Source organism: Ictidomys tridecemlineatus, chromosome 12, assembly GCF_052094955.1.
Source record: "Ictidomys tridecemlineatus isolate mIctTri1 chromosome 12, mIctTri1.hap1, whole genome shotgun sequence".
Lineage (NCBI taxonomy): Eukaryota > Metazoa > Chordata > Mammalia > Rodentia > Sciuridae > Ictidomys > Ictidomys tridecemlineatus.
Genome location: NC_135488.1, coordinates 96136517 through 96160301, shown reverse-complemented (window position 1 = coordinate 96160301; position 23785 = coordinate 96136517). Strand labels below are relative to the sequence as shown.

Below are 23785 nucleotides of genomic sequence, written 5' to 3'. Positions count from 1 at the left end.
GCATATCATTTGCTTTGCCTTGTGACTAAGAATTTTTTTTATGTTGCTGTTCTAGGCTAATCAACAACATTTTTTATTTTATCTAGTCATAAATTGGTGACTAGACATAATTAGACATTCTGGCTATGTCTAACAAGGTCTGTAGATATTATTAAACTATGATATTTCATAAATAATTTTATTTTTAAAATGTTTTGTTCTGGGATTTGACCCAAATATTGACCAAATAGTCATAACTGAAATACTGTTCGAGGTCCATTATATTTGAAATGTTACCCTTGAAGGGTCATCAAAAAGTTGGCAGGGTTTTTTTCAGTGTATGAAACATATGCAAAAGATTTTATAAACAACTGTGAGCTTTAACTTTTTGTCCAGGAAGGTTATATCAGTATAACCTAATGAAATAGTGACTATTAGAATGTCAGCATTTCTTTGCTGGTCTGATCACAACTGTGATAGAAATAGGTTAGAGTCTTAAAAAAATTATTTTCCTCAGCATTGTCTAAGGCATTCTTTTGAATGTCATACTAAATGGAACCACAATTCTCTAGAGACTACTTAAGGGCCCAATAATTTATTGTGGGATCTGATACTGAAAATGTGTTCCATATAGTGCATAAAGTGGAATATTACAACTTAGCCACTTGGAAATGAAGTCATAAAGTCACTTAGAGAAAACAGGTTAAAATGTTTTGTCAGTGTGTTCTGCTTTGACATCACTAGGCAGCTGTGTGACTTTGAGGTTAGATTGTTTCCACATTCAGAGTTGTTTAAGAGCTTAGTGTCTTGGTGACTGATGTATATACATTGATTTATTTTTCATAAATTTGATACTTAGAAATGAATGTTATTAAATGTACTACATATATGATTATCTATAATTATAATTATTGGTAGGGGTTGCATTTTAACATAGCATTAAAATAATCTCATGAGAAGAGATTTTAATCCAGAAGGTCATGAATATTAATTTCCATGAAGAACCTACAGATTTATTACAATAATAAATATATATCTATTGGGTCAACATGCTCCTCTTTTTATTGAAACCTTGAGTCATCCAAAGCTTAAAACTTTGTGTTCATAGTTGACTCACTTTTTTCCATCACTTCTGCATATCTAGCCAGTTCTTAAATCTTATTAGTTCTTCCCAAAGGGTTCCGTATCTATCCCTCTTTTTCATTCCTAAACACTTATCCTGGTCTGAAATCTTTGCTTTGGAAAGGTCCTTTAGAGATCATCTTGTCTAACTAACTCATCTGACAAAGAATCAAGACTCAGAAGTTGCCCAAGTGCCAGAATTATGTCCTGGAGTTTCTGAGTCCAAGTCCTGTTCACTCTTTCCATTACAATTCTAAGCTAATCGGCAGTGTAGTAACCAGTAATGATAATGCAGCTAACATTTCTAGGGTGTGTACAACTGTTCTGAATCTTTAACTAGTTTATTCCTTATAACAACTCTGTGAGGTAGAACTGAAGGTGGTATAGTGTGCCTGTTCTTTTTGTTTTGAGATGGGATCTCACTGTGTTGCCCCTACTTGGCTTGGAATTCAAGATCCTCCTTCCTCACCCTCCCAAAGAGCAGAGCTTTCAGGTATGTCCCACCTGGCCCAGCTTAGCGTGCCATAATTATATATATATAAATAATTTATTTTAGTCATAGATGGACCCAATACCTTTATTTATTTATTTATTTTTTACGTGGTGGTCGAGGATTGAAAGCCAGCGCCTCACAGGTGTTAGGCGAGCACTTTACCACTGAGCTATAGCCCTGGCCCTTTAGTGTGCTTTTTTTTTTTTTTTTTCAGTACCAGGGATTGAACTCGGGGACACTCGACATGACCCACATCCCCAGCCTTATTTTGTGTTTTTATTTAGAGACAGGGTCTCATTGAGTTGCACTTTTGCCGAGGCTTGCTTTGAGCTCGAGATCCTCCTCTCTCAGCCTCCTGAGTCTCTGGGATTATAGGCGTGCGCCACTGCACCTGGCAATCTAACACAATTCTGAGAACATATAGTAACTTAATAGATGTAGTTAAAGGTTATACAGATGGGAGAGAGGAAAATACTTGGGAAAGAGAGAGGCAGGAGAGGGATAGAAAAATTGAAGGGATCAGCAGTAGGAAATGAAGCTGGTGATGCATAGAGGTCAGAAGGAAGAGGATTTTTTGGGGGGTATAAATTAGAGTTGGTTAATGCTTATTTGAAATAAGGGTTACTTCTTTCCATTTGTTTTCAATTTTTAGGGAATACTTTTTTCGTTTATTTCTTTAATTTTTGGATATGTAAAACAATTACATCATTCTAGAGTCAAAACTACATAATGAGGTGTATTTAGAGAAGTCTCCCTTCTGTTTGTTTCCCTTCTACCCTGTTCTCTCTTTCTCCTTAGTTACTGGTTTTATTAATTTCTGGTTTAGTCTAGACTCCACCCCTACCCCTGCCCCCAATGGAATCTTTCTGTGTTGCCCAGACTGTCCTTGCTTCAGCTTCCTGAGTAGCTGAGACTACCAGAATGTACTAGTAGTACTGCACTTGGCTTATAAACTTCTTTATTTTTAACAGCTGTACAATATTCCAGTGTGTGAATATTTTATAATTTTTTTCACCCAGTCCTCCATTGACAGGAGACCTTTGGACTGCTTGTAATATTTTATTGCCATGTTTAGTGAGGCAAACAGGACTCTTTGGTTCCTTTGAGTGGCAAAAGCTGCCTCATCTAATTTATACCTTTCCCTTTTCCTACTGCAAAGTTTTATCGGAAGGACTAGTTCTACCCCATCCATTCACATCCAGTTTTCCTGCTGCCTGAGTATGATAGATCCCAGTGACTCTGGAAGCTAAGGCAGGAGGGTTGCAAATTTGAAGCCAACTTAGGAAGATCCTCTCTCAGATTAAAAAAATAAAAAGATCTGGGGATGTAGCTCAGTGGAAGGGCATCTCTGGGGTTAATCCTTAGTACTGAAAAAATAAAAAATAAAAAGTTTTTGTGGCTAAATGAGGTCAGGTCAGGTTAAAGAACTTTGTTTTCAGAGCTTTTTGGATGTCATTACTGTTGATAAGGGTTTTGGACCTATAGGAGAATCAAATAAGCATCATCTTATATATGGATGACAGGTTAGTCTTCCTTTTTTTAAAAGTTTTAAAATATTTATTATTTAGTTTTTCGGTGGACACAACATCTTTATTTTATTTGTATGTGGTGCTGAGGATTGAACCCAGCGCCCCGCGCGTGCCAGGTGAGTGCATTACCATTTGGGCCACATCCCCAGCCCAACAGGTTAGTCTTGATAGTGAGCTTACTTTGTACTTTTTTTTTTTTTTGGCTCATAGAAAGTCTTTAATGGATATGGACGGTTAATAAGTAAATGTATTATCTCTGCATGTATTTTCTCCCCCAATCCTTCCCCCTACTGGACATGTGATTGAGGGTTACATCATTGACACTGGTGTGAAGGTGGTCAGTGGCCCCTTCAGGGTAAGGTAGGGAGTGGCCCCAGTTGGGGAGTGATGGTTCCAATTGTTCAGGCTTGGTGCAGATTAACCATTCGGTCAATTAGATGTAGTTAAAGGTTATACTCCCTGAGTCAGGCGCTCTATTTCCTGCTTGAGCAGCCGTTCACTTTCTTTAGTCAGCTGTGCCACTTTCCTTTCATTCTCTTGTTCTTTTTTCTTCATACGTTGCTTACAGCCCGAGCTGGCCACAGGCCACTCTGTTTCCGTTTCCTAGTTTTTCCTTGGTCTTCCTCCTCTTCCACCTGAACCAGGGAGCTCTGACTGGAGTCTGGAGAGCGAGGACTCTGGGAGATGCTTGTGACTTCTGCTGGTCCTGGCTCCTCAGCCAGCCAAGCCAGAGATGCAGGGTTAAGAGTGGTGAAGGTTTTTGATTCTTCCTCTTTGTTTCTAGGGGGTGAGGTATAAGTCCCCCCATTTTCATCTGAAGACAGAACCCCCTGCAGATCCTCATACCAGGCTTCCAGCTCCCAGCTGGACACCGTCCCCAAGGAGAAGGGCAATGACTCAGCTGCCATCTCTGCAGTTGGATCAGGTTTTTCAGGTGTGGTGATGTATGAAGATACACTTCCTTCTGGTACACTTTCTCCTTAGGTTCTGGAACTGATTTTGGCTCTGTGGCTGCCACCCACTCATCTTCACCATGATAACATCTGCATCTTACACCCAAGCTTCTGACTTACTTTGTACTTTTGATGTTAAAAAGAAGTGCCTCTGTGAACCATGAAGGCTAGTATCATTTGTCTGAAGGCCTGAAGGAAGGTCATTGTAGCTAGAGCAGAGAGAACTATGTGGGAGATAGAGGTCAAGAACTGTAGGACAGGATGGGGCGTGCTTGGGAATTTGTCTTTATCCTAACAGCAGTGAGAATTTGTTAATGGTTTTAGGTAAGGTGGCCTTGATCAGTTTTATTGATGATTGTGCTGTAAACTTCAGTTGTTTCTGTTTTTATGGTAGTTGCTCAATAACCATGTATTGATCAAAGAAATCATGTAATTTTTTGCTTAAGATCACACTTTTGGGGCTGGGAATGTGGCTCAGGCGGTAGCGCGCTCGTCTGGCATGTGGGCGGCCCGGGTTCGATCCTCAGCACCACATACCAACAAAGATGTTGTGTCTGCCGAGAACTAAAAACTAAAAAAGTTATGTTTTTGTATACTGTACGTGATGTAGCAGTTACTCCACAAGTTTATCATCTTGGTGATAAACTCTGTGGTTTTGTTTGCTTGAAGATGTTATTATTTGACCCTGCCTCTGGAAGCATTGGCTAAAAGTTCTAGGTAGCACCATGAAGATAATCATTGTTTTCTCTTGATTCCCTTTGTTGGTGTGCAGAAGTCAGTTATTGGTCTAATTGCTTTCCCTTGTGAGTAGTATATCAGTTTCATTTTGTTATTCTGAAGATTTTGGATTTGTGATTCTTTCACTTGACTATGCTAGGACTAGGGATGGATTTCTCTTTATGTATGCTCAGCTTCCCAAGTGGCTGGAATTATAGACTTGTGCCACTGTGCTCGGCTTAATTTTTTATTTCTTGTTGTTTATTAAACATTTCATGTACTATATCTTGTAATTTCAGATTCTGAAGGTTCTTAGGGGCTGTTTCTCTTTTGTTTCTGCTAACTTTCAGTGTCAGTACTTTATTTTTTAGGTTCTATGGCTGTTTTTTTTTTTTTTTTTTGGTTTTCTTTTCTATGAGCTAATGTTTCTTGGAAATTTACCTGGGTAATTCCTTTTTATTTTATTTTTTTTAGAGAGAGAGAGAGAAAGAGAAGTTTTTTTAATATTTATTTTTTAGTTTTCTGTGGACACAACATCTTTATTTTATTTGTATGTGGTGCTGAGGATCAAACCCAGCGCCCTGGGCATGCCAGGCCAGCGCACTACCGCTTGAGCCACATCCCCAGCCCCTGGGTAATTCTTTGAATCCGGATTGAAGTTGCATTGTTTCAGAAGAGGTTTGGCCTTTGTTTCTGCCACTTTTCTGGGAACCTGTATGCTTAGCTTGAGAAATCTTGGATTATGTAGATACCTGAATTTGGCCTACAGATTTTCGTGACAGCTGGGTTATTATTTTGGTTCTTAGGATGAATCTTTTTTTTTTAATATTATTTTAGTTGTTGATGGGCTTTTATTTTATTCATTTATATTTGGTGCTGAGAATCAAACCCAGTGTCCCACACATGCTGGGCAAGTGCTCTACCACTGAGCCCCAGCCCCAGCCACAGCCCTTAGGATGAGTCTTTTTCCCTTCACACAGTGCTGCTTGCTGTCCGTCCTCTTTGTGTGGCAGCCTTATCTCTATTTTAACTGTACACTGAAGGTATAATTCTCTGGTTTTCAGCCTTAGGAGTAGAGCTCCTGGATTGCTTACTTTGGGCGGGTCCAGCCCTCATCCCTCATCTTTGAGGCTCCTTGTAGCTGTAGAATGGAACCCTAAGGTCCCTAGGGCTTGGCAAATGGCTTCAGGGGAAAAAATGGTTGCACTGCATACTCACTTCCTAAGGTTGTATTTTTATTTAGTTTTTGTTCACTGAAGAATACTTACTTTAAGGGCTGGGTATATAACTCAGTGGTACAGTGTCTGCCTAGCATGTACCAGGTCCTGGTTTGAGTCACAGTAATGGGAAAAACAAATTACGTATTTTGTAATGACCATTTACATAAAAGTATATAGAAAACTTAGATTTAGCTTTTTAAGTGTTTTTATTAAAGACAGTATTTTATTAAAGTATTTTATTAAAGGCAGTATTTTAGGAGGCAGTTGACTCTACTGCTGGAATCTGCAGATTAAGCTACTTCTTTTTTTTTTTAATATTTATTTCTTTTAGTTGTACATAGTACCTTTGTTTAATTTATTTATTTATTTTTATGTGGTGCTGAGGATTGAACCCAGGGCCTTACATGTGCTAAGTGAGTGCTCTACCGCTGAGCCACAACACCAGCTCCTAAGCTACTTCTTAAAGTAGACAAAACAAGAAAAAAAAAATGAGGATCTATTTCCCTACTTTATTAAATCTGACAATAGTTGACTCCTGAATACATGTGCAGAGAAAGCATAGGAGTACAGGGTCACAGCCAGTTGTACTGATGATATATACATATATATGTGGATAGGTTGGTAGAAATTTTTGTAGGTATGTAGGAGGGAAGGTAGATACATAAGACCAAATTTATGCATTTATGTGACTTATTTTTTGTGTTATTAAGACAGTTGAATTTGATAGTCTTCCCTAGACCTGTGTAATTTAAATGCAGATATGGCCTTTTTGTGATATTTGAAAGAGGATTTTTAAAAACCTTGGCTTACCTTCACATTTTTGTATCCAGAACCTGTTGTAGGAGATTGCTTTATTGTTATAGACAATGAAACAAGATTGTGTCACTTTCTAGTTGTGCTAAGGTCATAGAACATTATTTTATTTATTATAGTAATGTCTGGATCCTCAGAAATAATGAGCAGAACAAGTTATGAAAGTTAAGAGAAAGCAGCCCTCACGAGAAGCATTGGGTATTATTAGGTTCAGCTTTTTGTAAGTTGACTTGCATGGATGAAATCTATTGAGGGGTTTTCACGGTGAGAAGTTCATGTTTGAATGCCTATGTGTCTTTTGAGGTGAGACAAATGTATCTTGACTTGTTTTCAAAGACCAGAGATTCTATTTTAAGGGACTGGGAGGAAATAGAAAAACACTGTCTTTGTTTTTCAGGTTCATTTTAATTTTAGTTTATGGTAGGACAAAGGGGTATCTTTTCTTTGCTATAAGTGTTTTGCTGTAGCCAAATGGCTCATTGATGAAGTACATCAGGCTTTTGCAGCATCACCTCTACACTTCTATCCTCCTTCCAACTCCCTGAAGTACTTTTTCTATTCCTTCATTGTGCATTCATTCTTGTAGACTGCTTGGTGAAATGCTGACTATTCTAGTACTATAAACAATGTGAAGGATGGCTTCTCAGGGATATTGGGAATTCTGGTTTTGGGAATCAGTTGAATGAGTTGTTCTGTTAGACTTCTTTGTAACCTGTGTGTGGTGTTGTACTATCTCCTTTGTTAATTTTGACAGTCATTTTATTTCAGATGCTTACATTAGAAGTTGTTATCTCCCATTTTTTCATCTCAGGTGTTTAGAGAAATAGGTCAGATTTTTACAGTGAAGACAATATTGATTCATTCTCTATCTTATACTTGTAATTGTCTTAGATGTATATGGATGTATATATGATTCCTCTTTTCTTTTAAGGGAAAAAATTTTTAGGTATACTAAGCTAACGTCCCCTTCATGAGATTTTCTATGTTCTTTATAGATTCATTCAGTACTCTGAATGAGTACCACCTTCTTTGCCATATTTTCGTAGCATGATTAGGAGAAGCATTCTAAGCTAAAGACCAAGGTTATGATCAGTTCTCCTAGGACTTATAGAATAAAAGAAGCAATGTGTATAATGTTCTTAGCTGCATATTTGGAATGTATAAGTGCTCCAAGAATGCTAGCTCTTATTATTTTTATGTTGCTTACTTTGCACATTTAAAATTCTTCAAGAGCAGAAGCTATATAATATATTCTTTAATATTGTAGGCTCAACATTTTATTTATTCTACTTTTCAATATTTCACCTTTTGTCTTGCAGTGATGAAACTAGACAATCTGTTTGTAGGTGATTCGGGGCATTATTTGGCTATTCAATTCCATCTGGAATGTGCATATATATTTTTATATTATTATGAGTATAAAAAAGCAAAAGATCAGTTCAATATTGCTAAAGATATCGGCAAGTTGCATATTGATTTGACAGGTAAGACTTTACCTTTTGTGAATAATTGATTTTATTTTTATAATAAAACCAGTGTATACATTGTCAGTTTTGCTGTATGCTGTATTTGATTTTCTATAGCTTGTTCTTTGCCTTACAAAAATAGATTTTAAAGATTTTATTTAAAAATTTATATTTTTAGGACAAATTTATTTTCTTTATGCCCAGAGATTCCCATATATTGTTTTAATCTAGTTAGATACCTGTTAGTAATAGATAGCAGCCAGGCAGCTCACAAATAAACTTTGACCACTTGGTTCTGAGTGTGGGCCTCCAAAGGCCTCTCCTGACTCCCAAGTTCAGTTTGACCTTTCTGCATTGCCCTTTCTTGTAAGTGCCAACTGTTGTGTTTGTTTTGTACTCCATTTTGTATTACTCAAGTGTGTGTGTGCAGCCCAGGGCATTCTACCACTGAGCTACATCCTCTGTTTTGTTTTTTTTAAACTGGGGATTGAACCCAAAGGTTCCTTACTCCTGGGTTGTATTCCTAATTCTTTTTATTTTTTTATTTTGAGACAGGGTCTTGCTGCTTGCTTAGTACCTTGGTAAGTCTCTGAGGTTGGCCTTGAATTTGAGAGCCTTTTGCCTCAGGCTTCTCAGTCACTGGGATTACAGGCATGTAATCTCATTTTGTATTCCTTATGAGAAGATGTGTTTTCAGTGTCTTAGACCATTGTATGGCATGTAATAGGCATTCAGTAAGTACAGGTTGAATTAATGAGTGAATTATAGAATTTCTCCTAAAACCTGTTTCTTCTGAATGCCAAATAAGAAACATTGCTTTCTTTTTTTAATTACCGTATCCCTAATCTATGACAATATGATTGGCATTCAGTATGGAATAAATTAATTAAAGTCAGAAATCATCAATCAGTCACCTCATTTATACTGTTGAACCTTGATTGAGCATCCCAGGATGTGATTGCCTGTGCATTTATTGAAATGATTGAACCTATTTGTACTCCCTAGGCTAGGAACAAAGTCTAAGGCTCAGTCTTAACCAGAAAATTTGGTGTTTCTAATTGAGCTAGTGTATCCTTTAGATATGAGTTAAATATGACTTTGTGGGCTGGTTTGGGATCTTAGCCACCTTTTACATTATTTGTGTGGGAAAGGTTATTTCATATCCAGCTTATAGCTTTTGGAACAATGCCATGTATAAGTTGGAATCTTGTCTGTATTTGAAAATATAGTTATAAATAATGTAACTTGTAAGGTTAGTTTTCAGAGGTTGTTTTTAAATATTTTGGTCCTAAGGAGGCTTTCTGGGGATTATATTAAGAGGTTAATGATGTTGTACTCTTTATGTTCAGCTTTAACTATTGGTATATTTATGAGCTAGTTTTTCATATGTTCTTTTTCCAAATTGGGGTGAAGAGCTTAAAAATATAAATGTGGTGTTCACAAATACAAAATGAGAATCAGTCTTTTATTTTTTCCCCACTTAGCTATAATCTTATTATAAAACAGAAACCTGTGTTAAAGCATTTTTGGTGATGATTTTTGGCATAATATGTTTAAAAGGTTGATACATAACTTAGAGCCAGACTCTTTACAGGATAAAAGCCAGACTTCTTAGATTGGTCTTTGTAATCAAGGGTCTTTGTAATGTGATATTTTCCAGAGAATGGATCTTGGAATTTTTGCTTCTCTTAAAGTGATCTGAAACAGCTCTGCAGCACATTATTTCAGAGACATTTAAAGAAATTTTTGGCTTATGTAAAGCCAGATAGAGTACTAGACTGGGAGATTTAGAATCCAAAGATTCTAACTTTAAATTCTAGCTCTGATATGGAGAAGTCCTGTGATCTTAAATAAGTGAATATACCTGAAAACCTCCTTCTTTTCATCTGTTCTTAGAGATAATAATAGTTCCTCTACCTACAATACTTAATGAATTACTCATTTTTGAGGAGGGAAGTAGTTTGATGTAGAAATGAGTGTGGGGAATCTAGTGGCAGAAATCCTGAGTCTGAGTCCTGGCACTGTAGCTGATCTACTGTATAATTTGATGTCATTTTACATCAGTGAGCCTCAGGTTTCTCTGATGTGACATGGAGAGAACACCTCGTAAAGTCTAAAGCACTCTGAAAACATTATTCTTCATGATTGTACTGTGGATCTCATTGATAAATCTGTAGATACAATTTCATTTTATTTTTTTAGGTGCTTTGGGAAAAAGGACACGATTCCAGGAAAATTATGTGGCACAACTGATTCTAGATGTAAGAAGGGAAGAGGATGTCCTTTCACATTTTGAGTTCAGTCCATCACCCACTCCTCAGGAACACTTAACCAAGGTAAGTTGGATTTTAAGTTATTAAATTCAATTAACATCTAAGTCTAATAGTTCCAATAGATGAGTACCATGGAAACACTGAATGGGTGGGATTAGATTTCATTTTGTCCTCTCTAGAGCCTTTTCAAGGTAGTTGGGAAGATCCTATGTTGGAGCTTTTATTTTTTCACCGTTAAGTAGAGATAAATTTTTCTTTGATTTTTATTCTCTTTGAAGCCCATATTTTGCTTGTCTTTCTTCCAGAGCCAGCATGCAAATTTACCTTGAGTACAGTGACCACTAAAATTCTATTCTGTGCTGAAAATAATGCCAAAGGGAGAGGTTAGGGATGAGTGAGAAAAGTGGCAGCAGTCGTTAATCCCAGGGAAGGCCTCTGAAGAGCTCATGTGCCTTCTGGGCCTGTTCCAAGTACACTGCTTGGTTGTGTGCTAACTTCAGTGAGTATAGCTACTGATTCTAAGAAGAGAATGAATGAAGGAAAGGAGAACTGTGGGAACTCAGGAATCAAATTACACAGGGTACCTGAATGATGTAGAGCCATGACTGAGCGAATATGTGTACTACTGTTTGTCGAAGCTCAAAAGTAAAGGAGCTGTACTCATACCTACTTCCATCCATTATTTTTTCCTTAAATGTGTAGGATCCTCTTCAGGCCCTCTCCTGAGCTTAGGTTAGCTGTAGTAAGCCTGACTTTTAGGTCACAGAGTAGCACCTTTGAAAGGAGATCTAATGCTTAAATCTAAGCATCTTAATCAGTATTACCTTATTGTTTGTTGGTTTTTTCATTATGTTCTTCTATTGAGAATTGTCTCCTGTGGTGATAAACAGGATATGATGACTATAATAAGGAATGTATGAACTACAGTGTATAAGTTAATACAGAATTTATGTAATATTTTTATATTTGAAATAAAATACATTCATGTAATCTTGTTATCTTGTTAATTACAAGTTAAAGGTGGAAAGTATAAGTTGAGTGATGTAGGTATGGTGAAAACATTTATTCTCATGAATGGAAGATAGAATTGTTTGTGTTCTGATAACATTATTTGATTATAAAAACTGTGTATTTAATAACTATTCTTCTTCAAGGAACAAAATGAAGCATTACTATACCAAATATAGTGAATCCAAAATATGTCCTAATTAGAAATTTATAGTGTGAAAATATGTATCTTAGAATTAGGAATATGAAGTAATTTTATTACCAGGAGGAACATAATATTTTCCCTTTGGGGTTTCCTAGATTTGTAGTCTGTCATTAATGAAAAATTAATAAAAGACTAAAGCTACTGGATATCAGGGTTCAATAAGCCAACAACGATATGCAATCCTACTATACAAATCAAAAGACACAGTCTCTGTTCTTCAGTAGTTCACCTGTGGGATGGAGAAGGGAGAATAAATTAGAAGTGTGAATTCACAAAAAAATAGAAATATACATATGCTGCCACAGAGAAGAAATACACATTAAATGCTGAATATGGTATGTCCCACATACTGGTAGTAGATTATGTGCTGATTTCTTGATTCAATAGAATGTTTCAAGGATTGAGTGGGAGTAGGGTAGAACAATAGTTAAATATGGGGGACCTGTAGAACAGATAAGTTGGTACTTTAGCGGACTCATTTTAATTTCAGAAGAGCTAATGAGGAACATAGAGACTCTTCAATGAAGATTGAAACTATTTTGATCATTTCTTTGTATCTGGCAAATATATGATCCCTATTGCTAATATTGATAGGCTCAGGTCTTGTGTGATGGAGGCAAAGAGACTGGGTTCCTCACAGGAAGGGGCTGGTGAGCCCCTGGGAAGGTTACTGTATTATTTCCTCATTTGTTTTTCCCACTTTATGTTTTGTTAAAGTATCAGTTTAGGTATATAAGATACTCTATGAATGTATTATTAAACACTGGGTACAGAAAAGAGTTGATACAAATTGTAAAGTTATAAAAAGGTAAGAGTTGTGGGGTACTCTAGGAATTCACTGGCTGGTATGCAGCCATTAGCCACATGTGACAATTGAATACTTGGAGGTTTGCTGGTCCAAACTGAGATGTGCTGTAAAATATCTATCAGAGAGCAGACTGTATGAAAAAAGAATGTATAGTATATAATTAATAATTTTATATTGGTAATATTACAAGGATAGTATTTTCTATGTATTAGGTTATCTTTTTTTTAACATTTTATGTATGATGATCAGAAAATTTCAAATTACATGTTACTCCATTTAAAAATTCTGAAAGGCCTCAGGTGAAATGAAAGGCCCCAGCAGCCTTTAAGGCTGCTGCTCTTCAGGGAGGTACTTTCTCATTGGGGACTGAGGAGTGGCCCCACATTTTGTGTTTTTCCAGGTCCTCTTAAAGCCTTGTAGGTCAAAGTGAGATCTCCAGTGAGGGTGAGTCCGAGGGTGGGCAGGGATAGGTGCTTCTTTGGCCTGTGATTCAGGGAGTTGAAATGCTTACCTTTTCTCCATTTCTAAAGCTTGATTTCTTAGCCACAGATAAATTTCTAGCCTTCTGAAACTGGGAGTTTCTGCCTACCTCCCTTTGGCTCCCAAAGTCTTCCTTGTTTTAGCTTTATATGTGTTGAAATAGAAAAAAATTAAATCAGTGTATTGAAATACTTTATATAAAATACACCTATTTTAGATACAGTGTGATGAGTTTTGAAGAACACATAGGACCATGAAGTCCTTGCCATAATGAAAATGCAGATTCATTTTCATTACCCCAGAAGTCCCCTCACACTGCTTTGTAGTCACTTTCTCTCCCACTGATCTATTTTTTTTTTGCCACAAATTTGCTGCTTCTAAATTTTCACATCAATATAATCATGTAGTTGGCTTCTATCCTTTTTCTTTTTTATTCTTTAATTCTTTTTTTTAGAGAGAGAGAGAGAATTTTTTAATATTTATTTTTTAGTTCTCGGCGGACACAACATCTTTGTTGGTATGTGGTGCTAAGGGTCGAACCCAGGCCACACGCATGCCAGGCGAGCGCGCTACCGCTTGAGCCACATCCTCAGCCCTCTTTAATTCTTTTTTCCTCTGTACTGGGGTTTGAACCCAAAGGTGTTTCACCACTGAGCTGTAGCCCTATCCCTTTTTATTTTGTGACAGGGCCTTGGCAGGTTGCTTAGGGTCTCACGAAATTACTGAGGCTGGCCTCACACTTGGATCCTCCAGCTTTTAGCCTCTGAGTCCTGGGATTAAAGGTGTGAGCCACTATACAATAGCTTCTTTCATTTAGCATAATGTTTTTGAGATTTATCCATGTCATAATAATAATAGTTAGATCCCACTTATTGCTCAGTAGTTTTCGTTGTATGGGTAACTGCCTTTACTTTTTTAGCTGTTAATGGACACCAGAGTTGTTTCTAGTAGCTATTATGTGTACAGCAGTTTGGAACATTTGTGTGTAGTCTTTGAACAAGTGTTTAGTTCTCTTGGGTAAATACTAGGAATAGAAGGGATGGGTTGTGTGGTAAGTGTATTTTTAACTTTGTGAGAGATTACTAATTTCTTTTCCAAAGTAGTTGTCCAGTTTTACTTTCTGCCCATCAGTGCTGGAGAGCACCAGTGGGTCTCCCTGTTTGCTCGTAGTTGGTGGTGTCAGTCCTGAATGTTTGCCATTCTGATGAGTTAGTTTGTAGTGTTATCTCATTGTGGTTTTACTGGTTTTGGGTGATTCATTTTTTAAAGAATCACTTTTATTGAGGTGTATCTTACAGAAAAGTTGACCCATGTTAATTATACACTTCAATATTTGGCAAAGAAATGTATATGCTTACTATACAGATAAGATAATCCCATTGCTTTAAAGAGTTGTGCAGTGCACCATTGCAGTCAGCCCCTCATTTCTCTGGTCCTGAACAACCATTGTTTTGCTCTCTGTGACTACAGATGGTTTACCTTTTCTGGAATTTCATATGAACATAATCAGACAGTATGTACCCTTGTATCTGGCCTCTTTTTCAGCATTTTTTGGGGATTTATCTGTATGATTGCATGTGTCAGTAGTTCCTATTGCTGAATAAAATTCTGTTGGTTGAATATAGTGTAATTAAAAAAATCTATCTGTTGACAGACATTTGGGCTGTTTCCAATTTTGGACGATTACAAATAAAACTGCTGTGAACATTTATGTGCAGATCTTTGCATAAACATATGTTTTCATTTCTCTTGAGTAATTACTTAGTAGAATTGGTACCTCAAATGGTAAATGTATAAGAAACTGACAAAGTCTTTTCTGTGGTGTATCATCTTGTATTTCTGTCAGCAATGTGTGAAAGTTCTAATTGTTCCAGGTCCTTGTATACATTTACTATGTTAATTAAAATTAACATAAATTAAAAGTTAATTAAAATTAACTTTTTAATTTAGCCATTTTAATATTTATGTATTACTAGTTTATTCTGATTTAATCAGTATTTCTTTTTTTAAAAATTTTTTAGATGTTGATGGATCTTTATTTTATTCATTTATTTATATGTGGTGCTGAGAATTGAACCCAGTGCCTCTCATGTGCTAGGGCAAGCACTCTTACCACAGAGCCACAACTCTAGCCTTTAATCAGTATTTCTTTGTTGATTACTATAGTCAAGAATTTTTTTTTTGTGTGTGTGTGTGTACTTACTGGTTATTTATATAACATCTTTTCTGAACTAGCTATACAAATTTTTTGTCCATTTTTTAATCAGGTACTTTTTCTTCCTCATTGAGTTCCAAGAGTTCTCCCTATTCTGAGTATAAGTACCTTTGCACATATTTGTTTTATCAGTACATTCTTTGAGTCTTAAGCTTGGCTTTCCATTTTCTTAATATTATTTTCAAAGATGAGAAGTTTTTAATTTGATGAAGACTATTTTATAGAGTTTTTCTATAATTGTTTATGTTTTTCTTACATGTCTTGGTTAAGGACGACTGTCTACCCCAAGACTTTTAAGATTTCCTCTTATGATTTCTTCTAGAAGTTTTTGTTTTCCCCTGTTTTAGCTTCTATATTAAGGTCTGTGATCAATTTTGACTTATGTGATATGAGACAAAGATGGAGGGTCATTTTTTTCCAAATGGATATCCAGTTGTTCCAAAATCATTTATTGAAAATATTTTACCTATTGAATTACCTAGGTATCTGTATTGAAAATCAACTGGGTCTAAAATTTCAGACTGCATTCTCTTCCATTCATTTATATGTCTACCTTTATGTCAGGACCACACTGTCTTGACTGTAGAGTAACTCCTGAAATCAAATACTGTCTTGCAGGGGCTGGGGTTGTGGCTCAGCGGTAGAGCGCTCGTCTACCATGTGCGAGGCCCTGGGTTTGATCCTCAGCACCACATAAAAATAAATGAATAAAATAAAGGTATAAAAAAAATACTCTCTTGCAGGTGCTAGGCAAATGCTTTACTACTGAGCCACATCCCAGCCTTTATTCTTTTTAAAATTGTTTTGGCTAATCTAGGACTCTTCCATTTCTATATAAATTTTAGAGTCAGTTTGTCAGTTTGATATTTCTGTCATTAATGTCCTATTATTTGTAACACAGGTCACAGCTGATCACACTATGTTGAGAAATGGAGTTAGGGAGTTGATGTTTTATGTTAGAAATTAGAGGCAGAGAGAAAGACCAGGTTTTAAATTCTGATGCTGCCACATACTTTGTGACCTTGGATCAGCTTCTTAAAGTCTCTTGATTCTTTGTTTTCTTATCTATACATGGGAAAAGAAATACATATTTGTTTATAATTCTTGTGAGGATGAATAAGCAAATGTTTGTAAAATGACCAGCAGAGGAGTTTTTGTATAGTAGGCTTAGTCAAGGATAGCTGCTATTCACTGTTATTTTCTTTTTTGAGAGTGGAGTCTCTCACTGCATCATCCAATCTGGTCTCTAATACATGGACTCAAGTGATCCTCCTGCCTCAGCCTCCCGAGTGGTCAGCAGAATAGGTGTGCATCATTGTACCCAGCTATTCCCTATTATTGTTAGTGCATTCTTGGGGTGTAGATGATACATCTTCCCTTCTACAAGGTAAATTATTCCCAAATATGTATTTTATAAGAAACATTCTACTGACCATATGTAGACATTATATAGTCGTTAACAAAAATGAAAGTTAACTTTATCCCTCCTAGTCATCTGTGACATACAGTCCTGTTAAGTGAATAAAATTTTACTTTTTGGTATAAATATTTTCTTTTGTATTCCACCAGAATCTTGAGCTCAATGATGACACTGTTTTGAATGAGATAAAGTTAGCAGACTGTGAGCAGTTTCAGATCCCTGACTTATGTGCTGAAGAGCTTGCTATTATCCTTGGAGTCTGGTAAGTTGATGACTGGCTTGGTTACCTTACATGTTTGTTTTCGTGGGTTTGGGGACATTTTTATTCAAGAAGGCCACAAGATTTTTGGATAAATAAGGTATTTGGTAAGTGCTTATGAAGATAGGAAATTCTTGGGCAGCCAATTAAAGAATTAAGAGATTAAGAATCTCCTGTTAGTTGTATACTCATTCTTTTCTTTCCTTTATATGTAGAATTTGGGTAAAATTAATTTTTAATATTATAGAACCTTATACGTAGTGGAAATATTTTTTTAAAAAATATTTTGAAATAAACACGAAAAAAAGTTGCAATGGAAGGGCAGTGCAAAGAATTTTTGAGAACAAGTCCTTGAAAAAATTTAGTGTTTTTCCAACAAATACTAATGTTTTTGTATATAGCCACAATACTGCTTTCAAAATATGAAAGTTAAACCAAGTGCCATGGTACATGCCTATAAACCTAGCAACTCAGGAGGCGGATGCAGGAGGATCACAAGTTCAAGGCCAGCCTCAGCAACTAGTGAGACCTTAACTCAAAAAAAAAAAAAAAAAAAAAGACTGGTGAAGTGACTCAGTGGTAAAGCACCTCTGGATTTAATGCTCAGTATCAAAAGAATAAAACAAAACAAAAACAACTGAAAGTTACTATTTATACTTTCTAATCATTTAATTTTCAGACCTCATTCTGTTTTTGCCTTTGTCTTGATAATCTCCTTTAGAACAAATGATCTAGTCTAGACTGTACATATTCCTTTTAGTTGTCATGTCTCTTTAGTTTTTGTCAATCTGCAATAGTTCCTCATATTTCCTTGACTTTTATGATTTTGACACTTGAAATTTATAAGCCAGTTATTTTGAATTTCCCTCAATTTGAGTTTGTCTGATTTTAAAAAATGATTAGATTCATCTTATACATTATTAGCAGAGATCAGAGATGTAAAACATTATGGTTCTCCTTGCATCCTAGGACCTGGAATATAATTTTTATTTGTCCTGCTCCTGGTAATTTTCACTTTGATCACATGATTAAAGTGGTGCTTACAGCGTGGCACAGGCCTATAATCCCACTGACTCTGGAGGCTGAGGCAGGCCAGGAGGATTGCAAGTTCAAAACCAGTCTTAGCAATTTAGCAAGGCTCTAAGCAGCTTAGTAAAAACCTGTCTCTAAATAAATAAAAAGGGCTGGGGATTTATAAATAGGGCTGGGAGATGGCTCAGTAATTAAGTGCCCCCCAATACCGAAAAGAAAAGAAAAATAAAGTAGTGCTTGCTGTGTTTCTTCTACATGAAGTTACTCCTTTTTTATTGGTACCAGGCACTTAACCACTGAGCCACCTCCCCAGCCTTTTAAAATATTTTTATATTTTATATATGTATGTGTGTATATGTATATGTATACATACATCATATATTTATATATACATATTGAATCTCATGCTTTGTAGGTCTGTAAGTCAGCTGCTTCATTTTGTTTATTTTTCAGTTTTATAAGTGGTGATATTTTGACAGGTAGTTCTGTGCAATGTCCTTTTTTTTTTCTTACTGTGTTTTTATGATTCATGTCATTATCTATAGCTTCAGTTTAATTTGAAGTGTAGTGTCCCTTTGGATGGATAAATCATAACTTGTCATTTTCCTTTTGGACATTTGGATTGTTTTCATATTTTTCTTGTTACATATAATACTACTATGGATATTTATGTATGTCATTTCCTGGGCCCCCATTCATTATTTCTCTGGGCTTTCTATCTAGTATGGAATTATTGAGTTGAGAATATGTGAATGTCACTTTACAAGATAGTGCCAAATTGTTCCCAAAATGCTCCTACTAATTATATTTTTATTAACAGGGTTTTAGAATTCATATTGTTTTCTATCTTTGACAACTGCTTAATTTTTACTTATCTAGTGTTCTAATAATATTTTTTGTGCCTAAATTTAGTAAATAGGAATGTGTGTTCAAATAAATAAAACATAGCTATTCATTATGCTTTTAAAACTTTCATTTCTTTATCTGCAACATGCAATTTAGAATTTATATACTTTTTTTTAATTCAAAGCACAAATTTTCAAAAGAATAACCCAGTGCATAAGCTAACTGAAGAGGAGCTGCTGGCATTTACATCAGTGAGTAATGTCCTTTTCCTTTCTATTTTGTTTCATTTTCCTTGTAAATTATTTTGCCTCTGGTATGCTATTGCCTTAGATTGGTCGTTTTGAAACTCTGCCACCTAAGGGGAAGAAATCCATATCATTTTAGTTTCCAAGCTACATTTCTTGCTGCTGACTTAAGCATAACCATTTTTCTTTGTACTTGCTTAGATTTAAAGACCGGGACCAAATATTTCTTGTTCATTTTTTAATCCCAGGACCTATTCCATTATCTTGCATATAAAAGATGCTCAATAAATATCTGTTGAACAAATTTATGAAGTAGCAGGCACAGGACAATCATGCCTATGACTGAGGGCAATGGATGCCTGCATGGGTGAAGTTGAGCAAGAGAGCTTAGTGCAGGGGGAGGAGAGAATGGGTTGTAGATACCAGGGAAGGAGGAGATGTCAAAAGATGGGGTGCTCCTCAGCATTCAGCAGCTGGAATGGTCAAGAGAGAAGTGCAGACAGACAAGAGGCTGTGGATTTGATGGGAGACCCTCGCTTACCTGAAGCACGGATAGTCATCTCAGTAGAGAGAATTAGGGAGGGAATGAACGATAAGAAAATAAAGCTGATAAACACCATAGTTGAAGAAGATTGGCAGTGAAAAGGGAAGAAGGGGTAGTGGATATTTGAAGATTAATGATCAAAGAAGAGTTCAAGAGAAATATGTCACAGAGAAAGGGGTCAGTCAGTATCATTTTTTGGATTTACAGATTTTAAAAAGATGCCTATCCTGTGTCTTTTCTTGTGTGTGTATGGTACTGGGGATTAAATGCAGGGCCCCATGCCAGAGGATACATATTCTTTACAAGAGAAGATCTGATAAATGAAGAATGATATATTTTCTTTAGTGATACAAGTTGGTAAGATGTGTCACTTTTTCAAAAGTATTTTTAAAATTCATAGTAATCAAGTTAGAATTCTGATATTTTCATTGTTATTTTTCAGATAAGGCAAAAGAAAGGACTTTTATCTAGAAGAAAGAAAAGCTAGCTTTTTTGTACTGTCATGTAAAGTTCTCAAATCACTGTTTCCTACATACCCTCTTGGAACTGGTTAGATGTTAGCTCTGTGTGTCCTCTGGGTGCCCATTTTTTTCCCCCAGTTCATTATTAGAAATCTTGGATATGTATCATTATATCATGTGTGTTTTAGGTAACTATGTAGAAATGCCCTTATTTTATTCATTATGTGTGCTATAAGGAATTTGGCAAGTAAAGTGGTAAAATTGTTTTAAAAGCATAAAAAAACTTTTGTATCTTCCATTTACTTGTTAAGCTAATGTCTGTTAAATAGTTGATATATACAGGCATTGTGATGATCTTTGGAGTCGCAGCACTTAACAGTCTTCCCTTCCAGAGTTTACATCAATTTACATTCTCTCTCCCTCTCTCTCTCTCTCTCTCTCTCTCTCTCTCTCTCTTTTAAATCTTTGAGTCATTGATGGTCCTTTATTTTGTTCATTTATTTATATATGGTGCTGAGAATTGAACCTAGTGCCTCACACATGCTAGGCAAGCGCTCTACCACTGAGCCACAACCCCAGCTCATCAATTTAAATTCTTGTGGGGAAAGTACACAGTAGACAAAGAGAGAAATAGATCTTTAATACAAATGCTAAGGAGAAATATAAAGCAAGGTAAGGGACTAAGAGTGGGATGCATGTGATTTTTCTAGACAAGGTGGTCTTGGAAACATCTTACTGGGAAGGTGACATTGAACACAGATCTGTCTGAAGTGGGGCACAGGGGAAGCATACAGAAGGTGTGTGGTGGCCATGAACTGAGTCATAATAGGCAAGTATAGGGCTGAAGGAAGACACATGTCTAGGTTACAAATGGCCTGATGCTTGGGTTTCTTCTGATGGCTGAGGTAGATGGGGATGTGGCATGTAACAGGAAATGTTCCTGCTGGTGTTCCTTAGGGAGGGTGAAGTAGTAACAACCTCTTGGGATTGGTCACATAAGAAGTTCTTTGTGGTGTGTGTATTATCTGCCCCTGAAAAGACCCGCTTTTTCAGCACTTTTTGTGAATGAGAGTATTTCTCTTTCCTTTCTTTAAATCTTTTTCTTTCTTTAACCTGTTCTTATTCCTCTGTATTGTGAGGTACTCCTGAAGTAATTAAGTCTGGTGACTTCAAATCTTGGGTAACTTACTGCTCTTTGCTTATAGTGAAGGTCATAAATTAAGTTTTTTGAGACAGAGTCTCACGTTGTTGCCCAGGCAGGTCTTAAACTCCTGGCTTTATACTGCATAATTTTTCTGCTCTCTGTTCTCCAGCCCTCATCCCAGTCAGAACTGATCTGACCTCTTTTGGGGGAAAGTTTTTGCATTACAGAGACTCAGTATCAAGCCTAACTCTTTTTCTAAAGAGATGAGTTTGTTAATACCAAGTAAATCTTTCTGAGAAGCAGGACCAGAAACTTAGATGTAAAAAGGGCTTTTTAGGTACCTCCTGGATACTTTGGGGTCTACACTGTTCTCCTTCTGTTTTTCTGCCCTAAAAGAACCATACAAACTACCCCAGAAAAACCTAAACTGCCTTTATTATCTCTTCCTTTTATCTGTCAGTTCTTCCTCTTACCTGTTCTTTGTGCATGGTACTGAAGTAGATACATGATAATTTAGACTTAAGCGCCTCCTGGTTTTAATGAAGGAAAAAACTTTATTTATATAGCTGACCTCCATATTCATAAGTTCTGCATGCATAGATTCAACCTATCATGGATTCAAAATATTTGAAAAACAATTTTGTCTATAGTGAACATATATAGACTTTTTTTTCCCTTGTCACTACTCCCTAAACAATACAGTGTAACTTACATTGTATTAAGTAATTTCAGTGCATGGGAGTATATGTAGGTTATATGCAAATACTGTGCCATTTTGTGTAAGGGACTTGAGCAACTTTGGATTTTGGTATTTTAAGGGAGCCTTGGAACCAGTCCCCCATCAATACCACCAGATGGTTGTATCATATGGCTCAAAGAGTGTTTGAGAAAAGAGGGACCATTTTTACATGCTTTCTTACTTCTGTACTCTTGAACTTTTTATCTGTGCCTCTTTTTTGGCAAGGGTTGTATTTTGGCTATAATAAATGAGGTATATGCCTTTCCATTACCAGACTCCCAACTTTAGTGACTGAGCTCTTCTTTTCTGGGTCTTTTACGTGGCCTGGTAGAGTGCTTCAATGTTTTATTCCTAGTTATTGCTCAAAAAACGTATACAGAAAAAGAGAATGAAAATAATATGCTGTAACCTTTAAATAGCGTTGATTTCTCTTCTGCAACTGCATTGCTCTGCTTAGTTCCATCATTCAGGTGGCACTGCATGATAGGGATTGCTACTTGTATCACTTTCCTCTTCTGTAAAATGAAGGAATGTGTGATGTACCCCTTCTCCAAACAAAAAATTTGTTTTGAGGATCCAGTTGTGCAGTGTAAGGAAAAGTACTCTGGAGAAGTTCTTGCAGCGTTCAGTGATGAGCCTGGCTGTCTGCGTCCTGGTTTCTGAGAGAGCATTCCTGTTTTCTTGTAGCCTCAGTGAGTGAGACGTCTGTGGAATTAGCTGAGGGAAGGGAAGAGAAAAGAACTGGGAGAACAGGAGTATTCTTTCTTGCTATCGCTTTGCCCTGGCAGTAACATGGTGACTTGGGACTGGGGTTGTGAACTACTGGGGCCTTCCTTGTTGATAGAAAATAGCAAGTACAACAAAATTGTAATATTCTTGCCGTTGGAGGGACAGGTCCCATGGGTATTTGGCATTTGGTAAATACTTATTGAATAAACAAATGATGGCTTATTGGTCCTGAAGTTTGTTCAGTTTTAGTGAACTGTCCAAAAGTTGACTAAAGTAATAGTGACTCTCTTTTTGGAAATATTTTTTGCCAGTATTTTCATGTTGTTTCAGCATATTGAAAATATGTGAGCTCTGTTGGGAAATGTTTTAATTCAGTAAAGTCGGAAGCTTGTCCTGAGAGGAATAGCTTTTCTTGTATAAGTTGTCATTTTGTGGTGCTATTCCTGAGAAATTACATCTGCACATTTCAGGAAAACTGACTGAGTCATAGTAAAAATAACCTATATTGTTTTAGAGAACCATTCATGTTGTATCAGCTTGATAATTTAAAGTGAACTGTGAGATCTATGTTATTTCCTTTCAGATGAGCCAAGTCAGTGACTTTCACTGATGTTTTAAATTTCCTTTCATTGTTGAAAATGGGAACAATTTAGGTAATTCATACAGGTGTTTTAGTTTTCATTGGCAAAATTTCTGTTTAAGTGTGAATTGATACTGGCAGCTTGCCTCTCACTGTCTGCCAGAAGCTCCAACGAAGTAGAAGAAGGAAAGAGTCTTTTGGAACTTTCACATTATTTAATGTATTTTCTCTTTCTGCCATTGATCCCATCCTTTCCCCCTCCCCTTCTTTTCCCTCCCCCTCCCCTCCTTCCCTTCCCTTTCTCTTCCCCCTTCCCTTTCCTTCTCTTTCCCCCTTTTCCTTACCTTTTCTTTCTTTTTTGAGACGTTGTTGCCCAGGCAGGTCTTAAACTCCTGTGGTCAGTCAGTCCTCCTGCCTCAGCCTCCCAGGTGCTGGGCTACAGGCATGCATCACCATTTCTAGCTCTGCTATTGATTTTTTTGTTTTTTAAAAACAGGGAGGGAGA

At 36.5% G+C, this 23785-nt stretch overlaps 1 protein-coding gene and 2 pseudogenes across 4 annotated transcripts in view; 1 reads left to right on the top strand and 2 right to left on the bottom strand.

Moving 5' to 3' along the window:
* The window catches only part of Ttc27 (tetratricopeptide repeat domain 27), a 153811-nt gene that overhangs the window by 20073 nt on the left and 109953 nt on the right, over positions 1–23785 (top strand). For all 4 annotated transcript variants that reach the window (XM_078029405.1, XM_078029404.1, XM_040271561.2 and 1 more), the window contains 4 exons: positions 8146–8310; positions 10495–10628; positions 16851–16963; positions 19023–19089. In XM_078029405.1, the coding sequence (XP_077885531.1) occupies positions 8146–8310; positions 10495–10628; positions 16851–16963; positions 19023–19089 (479 nt within the window). The remainder of the gene's footprint in view (positions 1–8145; positions 8311–10494; positions 10629–16850; positions 16964–19022; positions 19090–23785) is intronic.
* On the bottom strand, positions 3496–4031 carry LOC101976986 (DNA damage-inducible transcript 3 protein pseudogene; annotated as a pseudogene).
* LOC144369610 (DDIT3 upstream open reading frame protein pseudogene) lies at positions 3795–4173 on the bottom strand (annotated as a pseudogene).